This window comes from Peromyscus leucopus, chromosome 4 (genome assembly GCF_004664715.2).
Source record: "Peromyscus leucopus breed LL Stock chromosome 4, UCI_PerLeu_2.1, whole genome shotgun sequence".
In the NCBI taxonomy this organism is placed as follows: domain Eukaryota; kingdom Metazoa; phylum Chordata; class Mammalia; order Rodentia; family Cricetidae; genus Peromyscus; species Peromyscus leucopus.
Genome location: NC_051066.1, coordinates 86433642 through 86447952, shown reverse-complemented (window position 1 = coordinate 86447952; position 14311 = coordinate 86433642). Strand labels below are relative to the sequence as shown.

The window sequence follows — 14311 nt, the reverse complement described above, 5'->3', positions numbered from 1 at the left end:
GGGTTTCCTATATGAGGGCTTTTTCCTTGTCTTATTGTATCTTGTTTTGTTGTGTTTGGTTGTCATATCTTGGAGGGCTGCTCTTTTCTGAAGAGGAAAATGAGTGGGAGTGTATCTGGAAGAGAGGGGAGGTGTGAGGGAGTTAGCAGGAGTGGAGGGAGGGGAAACTGTGATTGGTATGTATTGTATGAGAGAAGAGTCTATTTTCAATAAAAATGACAGTCTCTTTAACAAGTATGGGGCTGGGGAAAGTTAGATATACATGTGTTGATCTTTTTGTCTCATCTTGTTAAGAAAAAGAACAACTCAAAATTGATTAAAAAAAATCCCAATAGGAGGCCTGAATTTTTAAAACTAGTGCTGGAAAACATGGAGCAATGACTTCAATGTGTAAATATAGTGAAAACTTTCTCAACATGACTCTAATAGTTCATGAAAAATTTAAATTTTGACAAATCATATTGCATGAAATTCCAAAGTCCATGCAGCAAGAGAAATATTAAACTCAAGAGTCACCCTACAAAATGAGAGACAGTCTGTGCCAGATAACCATTATATGATATTCATATCCTGCATGCATAGAGAATAAAAAAATTTAACCACTAAACATACTCATAATTTAGTCAATAAATGGGCTAATTAACTGAACCAGCAGTTCTTAAATAAGTAAAATGGCTAATAAATAAAAGAAACAAATTGTAAACATGCATAAGGGAAGTAATAATCAAAACTACACAGAGATTCCATCTCAGCCCAGTCAGAATGGCTATTTTTGGGAAAATGACAACAAATATTGGTGAGGATATAAGAATAAAAGAATCTTCATACATTGTTGAATAAATGTAACATAACCTAGTTACTAAGAAAATCAGTATGACAATTCTTCTAAAAAATTAAAGACTAGCCATAATACATTCTAGTTATAATATTTTGAGCATACATCTCTTAAATCTTATTAGCTTTCTGTAGAGATATCAGTATTCCCATGTTTATTATACCATTATTCACAACACTCAACTGTGGAATTAGCCTAGGTGCATGAGTAGATAAAGGCACAAAGAAAATATAAAATCTATATATAGTCCAGTATATAAGTAAAAGAAGTAACAAAGTTATATCATTTTGAGGAAAATTGATGTCCCTATAGCTTATCATGTTAAGTGAAATAAGCTAGATACAGAAAGATATAATTGACATGACCCTTCTCATATGTGGAACTTAGAGGAAGAAAAAACATGAAAGCAAAAAGTAGTATGGGAAAATGAAACAATATTAGAGAGGGTGAATATGTTTAAAGTTCATTATGTTAATGTGTGAAAATGGCTTTATAGACCCCTTTACTTTGCACCATTGCATAAGATAATGGAAGCAAATAAACTTAATAATATCAGCTATGAAATAAGAGACACTCAAAAGTGAATCTGCATATGTCTCAGTTTTTTACTTCACCCGGTAATTATGAAGTACTTCTCAAGTACCTGACATTTCCTTTATATATAGGATATTTCAGTGACAAAATATAAAAAAAAAGACATTTTGGCACCTATATTCTAATTGAGCTACAAAGACAGTAAGTATAGTAAATAGTAAGTTATAAGCAAGATGAAAATGTGTGCAACAAAATAATTGAACAGATAGAGATATACCTGGAACTGCAGAAGAGATGTGAGGATGTGGTGGAGTTTTGCTTCTGGGTGAATCAGAATTAGATTTCTGGATAGGTGCCATTGAAGAAAACTATGGTATATCTGAGTGAATTGCTATGTAGCTGTTCCATAAAAACAAGAAGGAAGAAGACTATTCCAATTAGTGCAAATGTACAAAACACCCATTCTTTTCAAGAACTAGTAAGAGAGGTTAAAAAAGGCACAGTTTTGTCTGTGTGTGAATAGTGGGATAATAGTACAGGAGGCAAAATTATATTGGATACTGTGCATCACTGCAAAATATTAGCTTTTATTCTGTAAAAGGACAATCATTTCTAAGCAGTGAGGTCACATATTAACATGAAAAATTTAATCTCTGACTGTCATGGTTAGAATAGTACTGATGAATGTGCTGCAAATGTCTGCATATTGTCAAGAGTTGAATTTAGTTATGAATGGAACATATATATAATCAGATTCTGTAGCTATCACAGATGGTAATTCATAGTAATAATAATCTCAATATATCTTGAAGAGTTCTCTAATAAGTTTAGACAACTGATATAACCACAGGAAAAAGGAAAATTGAGAATAACTGTTTTTAATTTGATGTGAAATGAGGAATTGTCATCATAGAAGACAGGGAAGACTTCTGGAATTTCAGAAGACTGTAGGGAGTTTCAGAAGCTCAGTATTTTTCAGGTTATATCTAAGAAATTTTAGATATTTTCATTAAAACCAAAGTAGAAAACCAGATATATGAATTTGGTATACATGCCAGAAATATGAGGCATTATTTGGCATATAGATATTGCTTAAGTTATGAGACTTGATGAGAAAGACTAGAGAGTGACTGTAGATAGGAAATAGATGATGTTGAAGACTCAAGCCCTGTACCTACATATATCATATAATAAAAATAATGAGGGTAGTCAGTGAAGACATAGTATGAGCAGTTAGTGATATATGAGTAAATCAAGATTTTTTTTAGTGCCAAGAAAATCAACCAAAAGCCAATATGCTCATGGCACAATGAGATCCTGACTTAAAAAGATGATTAAAAATCATTCACTCAATTTATATCTGGGAAGCATCAGAAATATGTAAAGGAAAGTTTTAGTGGGATGACTAGGGGAGAATCCTGAGTGGAATATTTTGGTAGAAAATAAAAGGAGAACAATGGAGAAAGATTAGAGACTAATCTGAAGAATATTTTTATGCAAAGAACTTCAGCATAATAGGAGGTTTTACTATATATTTCAGTAAGAGAGTAGGCAAAACCTTGTTGAATGCTGAGGGTACTGATACAATAGTTGAGGAAACATGGATGATGTGAAAGAGAAAGAGAGAGGGAAATGCTAAAGCATTTATGGGTCTGTGGGTCTGTGTATTTGTTTCTTGGTTATTTTGAGTAACCAATGTAAACTTGAATAGGAGAAGCTATGGTCTTATGAATGAGACTTTTACTAGATGGGATCTATTATAATTTCCTCATGAAGACTGAGGCATTCATGAGATGATCATACATCCTTGAGTTTATATTAGAGATAATCCATTATCCATATTTGTTGTTTTCCTCTGTGATTTGGACCATGGGTTGGAATCCTGGTGATGTAACCTCTTCTGAGTTTTTCAACCCCTACAAACAAGCACAATAAACTCATTGGTTTACTAAGGTGGACTTGGATGGAATCCTTTGGTGTGTGAGTGGCTTTTCCATCTGGGGTTAGTAGGTGCTTCCTTATGTGTTCTCAGGAAAGTCATACAACACTTGGACCTAGAGAAGGGACAGAGAATGAAAAATGTACCAGCATGAGAAACTGGAGTGGTGAGTCACAAAGTGTCCATTTTCTCTGCATGTTATGTGGTGGTATGCCACTTTTCTGTGACTGCAGTTGCTTGTTCTCTGCCATTGGTTCAAGACATTCAACCAAAACTGAAATCAGCTCCCAGGAAAAGTGGCACTAAATGGAAAAATTACAAGCACAAGATATACAAATGGGAACTTTCATGTTAGTCTTTTGATTTTATAGGTAAAGTAGATGAAACTAAAGAAATTTTTATGACACTATTTTCTGTGTTCCATTCAATGAAAGGCACTCCCAAAGCTGATCTGTCACAAATTTTTTGACTTCTATAGGTATTACAAAGGGAATAAATACATATCTGAAGATTCAAAGCTAGCATTCACAAATGAAAGAAAACATACAATCCTTATTTTTCTGGGTCTAGGTTACGTCACTCAAAATGATCCATTTCCATTTATATGTAAACTTCATAATTTCATTTTTAATAGCTAAATAATATTCCATTGCAAAAGTATAGAACATTTTTATTATCTATTACTTGACATAGGCTCTTCCCATTTCCTTTCTTTTCAAGGTGTTCTAAGAATTTATATTCTACTTCCAAAACTACACTTTAGTTTGGTTTAAGTAAGTGATCATAGTTAAACTTTGAGATAATATTTACCTATTATCAAGGAATAATAGCAATGATTTACTAAGACAAAAACTTTGAGAGAGTGTCTCACTATGTATCCCTGGATGTTCTGGAACTCACTCTGTCGATGGGGCTGGCCTCAAACTCACAGAGTTCTATCTGCTTCTGCCTTCTGAATATTGGGATTAAAAGCATACACTACCATGCTCAGCCATAATTGTTTACTTTAATATCCACGTGGTTAAGGATACCTCAACAACTCCAGTTTTCTTATCATCTTTCTACTCAGTGTTATACTATGAGTTATAAAATTCTTTGGTCACCATGGCCCCAGTGGCACCCTAACTGCTGCCAAGGGCCATGTCTGGGTCCATGTTCCTGCTAAAGCTGAGGTCTGTGATGATGTCCATGGCCCAGGTTACCACAGAGGGTCATAGGAACCACATTTGTTGAAATCCAGAGGCCATGCTGCACACATTGTGCCCCGCACTGTCCCTGTCCCTCACTGGACACTGCAGTAGGTGAGCTGGCCCCACCTTCCATGGGAGAGTTGGCACCCACACTCAGGAGAGATGTCCTGTTCCTCAGCACTGGCATGGGAGAGCTGGGCCCAATGGCATGGTCCTAGGAGAGCTGGCTCTGTCCCTCACTTGAGGAGGATGGTCCCAGTGGCCCAGACTGACCAGCTCAGTTCCCACCTAGATCTATATCTGGAGGCAGAAATTTCTTCAGTCCTGTCCTGCCCAACAGTCCAGACAAATCTCTCCCACCCCGAGTCCCACAGCTGCTTATAAATAATCATGCAGAGACCTATATTAATTAAAAACTTTATGGCCTATGGCTTCAGTTTCTTGCTAGCTAGCTCTTTCATCTTAATTTAACACATTCCTATTAATCTATATGTTGTCACATGGCCATGGTTTTACCGGTCTGCTGGCATCTGGTTGCTCCTTTGGTGGCGGCTGGCATCTCTCCCAATTCTGCCCTTCTTCTCTCTGTCTCTGCTTGGATTTTCCACCTGGCTGAAAGCTTTCTTGCCATAGGCCAAAACACTTTTTTTTATTATCCAGTAGGAGCCACACATATTCACAGCATTCAGAAAGATATCCCATAGCACATATCCTGGGCCTTGGGTTGGCCCACTCTAACATCTACTCCATGTATGATCCACTGGAGTGAGTGAAGGGACTGGTCCTCCAGAACAATAACCACAGGTTCTCGGGACAAGAACAGGGTACCAGAGAGGAGTTTTGGTGAGGGTCCAATGATGATGGTGTACCAGAGGCCTTGAACAAGACTAATGACTCATCACAATGAACATTTTAGGGGTGGGGATGATTGGAAAAAAAGGTATACTATGTGGCACACGGCAGCTCCTGATGCCACTAGGATGAATAAAGAGGTGTTGGAAAGACAGGAGAACTAGGTGGGTTTTTTGTTTGTTTGTTTTACTTTGTTGTTAATTAATTTTGGAAGGTCATCTTGGGGAGCATGCTGCAGGGGTGAGGGGCAAATATGGAAAGACTGAAAGGTGAGCAGGATTGGAGTACATGATGTGAAACTCCCAAAGTTTAAAAAGAAATTCTTTGGTCACACAGACTAAACCAAGTAAGTCTTCGGAGCAGAGAATCCTGTAACCATGTGATCCTTCCAAATTGCCATGTTTTTGTAGTATCCCTTGGTCAGTGGTCTCTTGAGAGGTGTATAATTAGCTTCTCATCTCCCTAATGGAAGATTCCACATAGCACTTTACATGAGAGGACCCAGAGAAACCTGACTCTGCCAAGATGGTGTTGTTATCACTCAGGTAAAGTGGATAGATGAAAATAAACTTAAGAAAGCTTGAGTGGCCTGTTCAGATGTTAGTTTGTGCTTGGATCTGCTGTGGACATGAGTTACGTCTTAAAATGCTTGTAGAGACTATAGCAAAAGAGAGAACAATCAGTAAATGGACTTGAATAGCACAGGAGAATAGCTCTTAGACACCAGTTGAAGTATTAGAAAAGGCTAAGCAACTGACTGCCTTTGAGCCAGAACCACATTGTAAATGGCCTTGAGAAGCCAAACAACCTTGCAGCATTTTCTACTAAGTTTATGCCATTATTAATCATTCTATGCTCACTGAATATTTGATTGAATGAATGATATAATATCCTATGAACTGCTAAGGAAAATATAAAAAATACATATAAATAAAAGGGAAAAATTGTATGTTTCTCTTCACTTTTAAAAATAGGTGAGTATGAACTATTTGCCGTCTATGAATCATTTGGTGAGTATTCTGTAAACAGAAGCAAATTTTTAGAAATATCTGTTTTCTAGATTGGAAGAATATTATAAATACCTAATCAGAAGTAAATTTTAGCATGAGACCAAAAATTCTAATGCTGAAAATAGACATTGTCTTAATTGAATCACATTTCTAAATCTTAAATTAAAATGTTACTTAAAAATAACAATTTAATTTATTTTTTCTGTTTTCATCTGCCCTTTATAGTTGGAATCTTTGTATTCACTAGATTCTGATTAGTAATCTGTTCAGAAAGAATTAAAGAGGTATGAGGTGAACTTTCACATAAATATTTATCTGAAAAGAATACAGTATTATTTATATTTCTCAAACTATTAAATAACTGTAATGATGTACTTAAGTTAGGAGAGTCTAAATTTCCTTGGATTTAAGAAAGGCTTTGAAACAATGTGCAAAGTAAAAATACAGATAGATTCAACTGAGGGAGTTAAAGTCCTAATTCAAAAATGTTCTATGTCTAATATTTGTAAGCTATACCACTTTTTTTTCTTCCCAATTATATACCAACTTTTCAAATTTCATTGTCCCTCTTGGAGTTTCCTTTTATTCTATTTATTTATTTATTTATTTAATTTTTGAACTTTCAGAATAATTTTATTTTATTTTAGAAGAAAAATACCCCAGGGAAGGCAAGATGTAAATCTCAGCAGCAGGAGAGACAGAACATCTCTCTCTCTCTCTCTCTCTCTCTCTCTCTCTCTCTCTCTATATATATATATATATATATATATATATATATATATATATTATCCTATGAGTTGAGCTAGCATGAAGGTCAGACACATATGACACATATGATGAATTCTTCAAAGAAAGAGCAAAAACGACGAAAGCATCTTTAGATTGTGTTTATAGAGAAAAAGGTTGAAAGCAAATACTACAATTCATTTGTTCTATTATTTCATAACTTTATGCAATCCCTTTGCCTGTCTTTTCATATTATACTATCATATACATTTTATTTGCTTTTCAACAACTCAAACATACTGTTTTCCATTTTTCTTTTCTTTTTACTTTCATTTCTCTCTACTTACATCCTGTCATCAGCAGTTTCCCCTCCCTCCTTTCAACTCCCCTCTCCCTCTTCTGTTTCCCTTAAAAAAAAGCAGGCCTCCCAGGAATATCCACTGAACAAGATACAATGAGACTGGCACAAACACTCATATCACAGCTGTATATGGCAACCCAGTAGGAAGAAAAGGGTCCCAAGTGCAGCAGGAGAGTCAGAGACACCCTCCACTCCCACTCTTGGGAGTCCCACAAGATAACCAAGCTACACAACCTAAGGTTTATGCAGAGGACATCGCTCAGACCCATACAGGGTCTTTGTTTGCTGCTTCAGTTTCTGTGAGCCCCTATAAGCCTTGCTTAGTTGATGCTGCGGACCATGTTCTCATGGTATCCTTGTCCATCCTCTATGGCTCCTAAAATTCCCCTCCACCTCTTATTAAGAGGTTCCCTGGCTCCACCTAGCATTTGTCCATGGCCATCAGCTGCTGGATGGTGTTCCTCTGATCACACTTGAGTTAGCCACTGATCTAAAAGTATCACAGATAGTAGAATATCAAATTAAGAATCATTTTATTCTTTTTTTTTGCCAGTTCTATTTGGTTGTATCCTGGGTTTCTGGGCTGCACTGCCTCTGGTTCCTGGACATCCAGGCAGTGTCAGGCATGGGTTCCATCTCCTGGCAAGGGCCTCAAGTTGGACCAGTCGTTGGTTGGCAACTTCCACAGGTTCTGCACCAGTATTACCCCAGCACATCTTGCAGGCAGGACAGATTGTAGGTCAAAGGTTTTGTGGCTGGGTTGATGTTCCAGGCCCACTGCTAGGAGCCTTGCATGGTTATAGAAAATGGCCAGTTGGACTCCATATCTCAAAACACCAGAAGACTTTGCTAACGTCACTCTTGCAGATTCTCATGAGTTTCCACTGCACTGGGTTTCTACATTGCCCTCATGGCCCCCTAATTCTGGTTTTTCTCTCCCAGTACTTTCTCCCTCCTTTCCTCCCACTGCACTGCCTGATCCCTCCTGTTCCCATCCCCACTTGCCCCTAGTCCATCTGTAAAATCTATTCTCTTTTCACTTCCTCAGGGGGATTCATACATCCGCCTTGAGTCCTCCTGGATACTTAGCCTCTCTGGGTCTGTGGATTGTAGCATGATTACCATTTACCTAATACCTAATGCCCAGTTATAAGTGAGTACATACCATGTTTGTCTTTTTGAGTGTGGTTGGCCTCATTCAGGATGATTTTTCTATTTCCATCCATTTGCCTGCAAATTTCATGATGTCATTGTTTTTTAACATCTGAGTAATACTCCATTATATAAATGTAACTCATCTTTTTATCCATTCTTCAATTGAGGGACATCTAGGTTAATTCCAGTTTTTTGCTATTATGAATAAAGTTGCAATCAACATGGATGAGCAAGTGTCCTTGTGGTATAATGGAACATCCTTTGGGTATATGCCCAAGAGTGGTATAGCTGGGTCTTGAGGTAAATGATTTCCAGTTTTCTGAGGAACTGCCATATTGACTTCCATAGTAGCTTTACAAGTTTGTACTCCCATCACCAATCGAAGAGTGTTCTCCTTGATCCACATCCTTGTCAGCATGAGCTGTCACTTGTGTTTTTGATTTTAGATATTCTGAGAGGTGTAAGATGGACTCTCATAGTAGTTTTGATTTTCATTTCCCTCATGGTTAAGGATGTTGAACATTCTCTGTTTCCATCCAATACTTATTTTATAGCTTTTTCTGAATCTAACGCTTGAGATACCCTGATGAGAAGACAGATGTAGGATTCAACCATATAGGGGTTGCTGTGTAATTGAGAAATTAATCAATGAATCAAATTTGTACTGAGTACTAAACAGATACAGAGTTCCATGAGAGCAACTGTGCTGTTCACATTTGAAATTTCATTATTTGGTCACTAAAATGATGTGAATAATGTAATGTATTACTGAATGGGTGATAGTATATTTTGAAATGTATTTTGGACATGGCAGTGTGATGTCCTCTGCTTATTCGTATTCATTAATGTTTTTGAGTAATTTATCTCATGAGTTGGTCACTATTATGAATAAGAGGAAGGAACAAAATCATGGATATTATTAGTATTTATTGAGCATTCACAAATGAAGCACCTATCTATGAGGACATGATTGTGTCTATGGTCAGTCCACCCTTATCCTGACCAATCCCTGCCAAATACATGAGTCTGATCTTTATTTCATTCCTATAGCTTTACTGAATTAACCATTTTAATTTGTTTAAACAGAAATTAAATCACAAGGTCAAGGTTTTCAGTATCTTTTTTGATAATAGACAGTTCATGACTGAACCATGAGCTTAATCATGGATCCTGAATCCAGAGCCCAGATGTATGCTGTTTTTTCTCTAAAGGAAACTAAAACTACAATATAATATGATAAATCTTTTTATAAAATTATGGACAAAGTACCTTTATGTGATATTGTCTTTGAGAAGTTTAAGCATCCAGATCATGTGGCATACACTCCATGGCAATAATTATGTTCACACCCAGGCTTCATGGACTGATGGCCTGGAAGAGTGTAAACTTTGATATTTGAGTTTTATTGTAATGTCAAATTGCTAGAGAAATTTCTCAATACTTACAATTTGTGTACCTAACATGATGCACACCAGTATCTGGTGTATCATAGACTTATCCTCCTCTGTGAGCCCCTTTTTCTTTTTTTAAAATTCATTTTATATATCAACCACAGATTCTCCTCTTATCCCTCCTTCTGCTTCCCCCTGCCTCCCCACCTCATCCCCTCCTAACAGGATAAGTTCTCCCATGGGAGAATGTACTAAGCCTGGTACATTCGGTTGAGGCAGGGCTAAGACCCTCCCCACTTTATCAGGGGTGAGGAAGGTGTCTGACCATAGGTAATGGGGTTCAGAAAGCCAGCTCATGCACCAGGAATAGATTCTGATCACTTTGCCAAGGGCCCCTCAAACAGACCGCACTACACAACTGTGTCCTTTATGCAGAGGGTCTAGTCCAGTCCTATGCAGGTGAACTCCCTTTTCATTGTTTCAGAGAAAGGAAACATATATAGGTGTACCTATATTTGATCATAAGTCTTGAATCCAGTTAACTTGAAGAATGAAAGAAATGCTAATGGTATAAAGGAAAATGTTATAGTTATGGCTAACATTTGATAACCTTGAAGTTATCAAACATTTTTTGGAGATAAGATGAAGTAAGGGCTTATATGTCAGAATAAACTCTGTAATTTTCAGAATGGAAGCAATATTGAAAACAACCTGAACATTTTTTTTTTGGTAATTGGCAGAACCAGGCTATAAAGAAAAATGAAAAAACTTAGGTTTTAATTGATATTTTTCATTTTGACTGCTCCATGTCACAAGGACTATCTCTGTGTTAAGTAGGCTACTAAATTTAGAAGTTTTCATGGAACATAACATTATACCGTGACTGCCACCACCTTCTGTGTATGATCATAATCTAAAAATATAAGCATAAAAGCACTTTCATCCTTCATCTTTTATAGAAGCTTAATTAGCAAATACATATACGTATTTATGGTGTTTAATGAGATGTTTTAATACATGGTAACATTGTTTGACTACAGGGAGCTATGTATCATTTACCTCACATACCTATTTGTGATAATAACATTGAAAATCTTGGCAGTATTCAAGTATGTGACATAGAGCTGATTTTAACCACAGTCACCATGCTGTATAAGAAATCTCCAAGAGCTCATCTTGTTTAACTGAGTATTTTTTTCTTTTGACAAATATCTTCCCTTTCCCCTTCTGACCCCACCTAACTTGCTTATATTACACCATTGTATTTCTTTCTTCTATGAATGTAGCTTTTTTGGTATTTATTTGCTTAATTTTTTTCATAATTATATTTTGATTATGCTCTTCCCCCTCCCCAATTTCCCCAGATTCTTCCCAAAATACTACCTGCCCAACTTGGTGTTCTTTCTCTCAAAAATCTGAAAATCAAAACAAACAACTTGAAAAGACAAAAAAAAACATAACACCAAAGCAAAAGTAAGTAAAAAACAAAACAAAACAAAACAAAAAACCAAACCACCCAACCACCCACTCACCCAACCAACCAACCAACCAAACAACTAAACACACAAAGCACACAAAAATGAGTGCATTTTGCGCTGGCCAACTTTTCCTGAGTATGGAGCCTACCTTGGAGTACAGCTGACATCTCCTCCATTGCACAAAACTAAGACTCTTCCAGCAGGTATGCATTCAAAATAGCTTCTTGATTAGGTGCAGAATCTTGTCTGCTTCTCTTCTCAGTGCTGGGAATTTTCCTTGCTTGAACTTGTGCAGGTCTTGTGCATACTATCACAGTCTCTGTGAGTTCTACTGTGCACCATCCCTGTTCATCCCTGTTGTTTCTGGTCCTGGGGTCATCCACCCCTCAGACTCTTACAGCTTTTCGACCTTCTCTTCCTGTCTTCTTTATGTTTCATTTCCACTGAGACCTTTCAGTAACTGTTTCCATGAATTTGTTTTCACTTACCACGATGACTTTCAGGCTTGTTCATGTAATCACAAAATACAGAATTCCTTCTTTTAGGGTTACAGAATAGTCTGGGGTGCTTGTATGTATGTATGTATGTATGTATGTATGTATGTATGTTATGCATACATCTATCATTGAAGGTAGATTGTTCACATACAATGTTTACAGATAATGCTATAATAAAAATGAAAAAATATAATTTTGACTTGATAGTGTCATTTCTTCAGGATCTATATACCCTGAAGGAGAGAATTTCTCTATCACATGATAGTTATTCTTTAGTCTTCCTATCTTTTCTCTTTTCTTGTTTTTCAACTTACATTCTGTGCCCTTCTCTTTTTGTTTTGTATTATTGAGGACTAAGCTCAGGGTCTTATATATGTTAGGTAAATATAAATTTATTGTGCTACAAATCCAGTATGTTTTAAAAATTTTGATGACATTACATCATTTTTTTAGTGGATGTATTAATTTATATTCTCATTAACAATTTATAATGATGCCCCCTTTAAAAGAATTATATCTAAAAAATTTATGTGTATTTACATCTATGTATATGTCATATGTGGACAGGTGCCTGTGGAGGACAGACAGAGGCATTGGATCCTCTGGACCTGGAGTTACAGGTAGCTGTAAGCTGCTTGATGTGAATGCTGGTAACCAAACTTGTGTTCTATGAAGGGCAGAAAGTGCACGTAACTCCTGAGGCATATCTCCAGCCCCTTTAAATGCTCCCAACCTTGTTGTCTTTTGATTTCTTTTTACAAAATATTTTTCCACATGTGTCAAGTCATAGTTCATAATAGTTTTAATTTATAGTACTCTTATGATTGCTCATGTTCAGCACTTATTTATATCTGTTTGTTTGACTTTAGGCTAGTTGTAATGCTGAAGTAAAAATAGGCTTCTATAACTTGGAGGTTCTCCTATTCTGTTAATACAGTTATAATTTACAATTTCTCCCATTTTCTCCTTCAGGTAGCATTGCCAACCAAGCCAATGGAAGGTGTAAATCAGTCTGTGGTGTCAGAGTTTGTGTTCCTGGGACTCACCAACTCTTGGAATATCCAACTATTCCTTTTTGTGCTCTCCTCCACATTTTATGTAGCAAGCATGATGGAAAACTCCCTCATCGTGTTCACTGTGGCTTCTGACCCTCACTTACACTCTCCATGTACTTTCTGTTGGCTAACCTCTCCTTCATTGATTTGGGTATTTCTTCTGTCATTTCCCCCAAGATGATTTGTGACCTGTTCAGAAAGCATAAAGTCATCTCCTTTAGAGGTTGTGTCACTCAGATCTTCTTCATCCATGTCATTGGTGGTGTGGAGATGGTGTTGCTCATAGCCATGGCCTTTGACAGATATGTAGCCATATGTAAGCCTCTCCATTACTTGACCATTATGAGCCCAAAGATGTGCATCTTGTTTTCAGTGGCCTCCTGGGTGGTTGGTCTTATGCACTCTCTGGTTCAACTGGCTTTTGTAGTAAACTTACCATTCTGTGGACCAAATGTATTGGACAGCTTCTACTGTGACTTTCCTCGGTTCATCAAACTTGCTTGCACAGACACATACAGACTAGAATTACTGGTCTCAATCAATAGTGGATTTATGTCAGTGGGCTCCTTCTTTATACTGATCAATTCCTATATTGTCATCTTAATCACTGTACAAAAACACTCTTCAAGTGGCTCCTCCAAGGCTCTGTCCACACTCTCGGCTCATGTGACTGTGGTGGTCTTATTCTTTGGTCCTGTGATGTTCTTCTATACATGGCCTTCTTCTTCCACACACTTGGATAAGTTTCTGGCCATATTTGATGCAATTGTCACTCCATTTCTGAACCCTGTGATCTATACATTGAGGAACCAAGAAATGAAAATGGCAATGATGAGAGTATTTAACCAGATACTGGGTTATAGACAAATAATTAAACATTTGACCTGTGAACAATCTTAACTGAGCATAGAAGTTCATGGTTAACCAATTTCTGAGGATAATATTTCTTAGTCTATTTCAATATGCTTATTTATAATATATATGCTATTTTGTTTTATCCTTAGCAATAAGAGACAACATTAATGAAAACACAAATTACATTATAAGTTTAATGAATCTCTGTTGCTTAGGAATAATACCTACATGATGTAAACTCTTAGACATAAAGAAGATGAATGTTTATTTTAAGGTCTTCAGAACAGGAAAAAAAATCTCTCTCCTTTAAAAATATTTATTTGTATTTTAAGGTTATGTTTGTATGTATGTGTCTTTGCACATGTAAGGGCAGGTCCCTCTGAAGTGTAGGAGAGGACATTGGATATGCTGATGGAGAGTTATAGGTTGTTTT

General features: G+C 36.6%; 1 protein-coding gene across 1 annotated transcript; it reads left to right on the top strand.

The window, feature by feature from the left end:
* The first annotated feature begins 12958 nt into the window (after window positions 1–12958).
* LOC114683095 (olfactory receptor 4F3/4F16/4F29-like) lies at window positions 12959–13923 on the top strand. Its single transcript, XM_028857271.1, is given in 2 exon segments — window positions 12959–13133; window positions 13136–13923. Coding segments are annotated over 2 exon segments (960 nt in total). The 5' UTR covers window positions 12959–12961.
* Window positions 13924–14311: the final 388 nt, after the last annotated feature.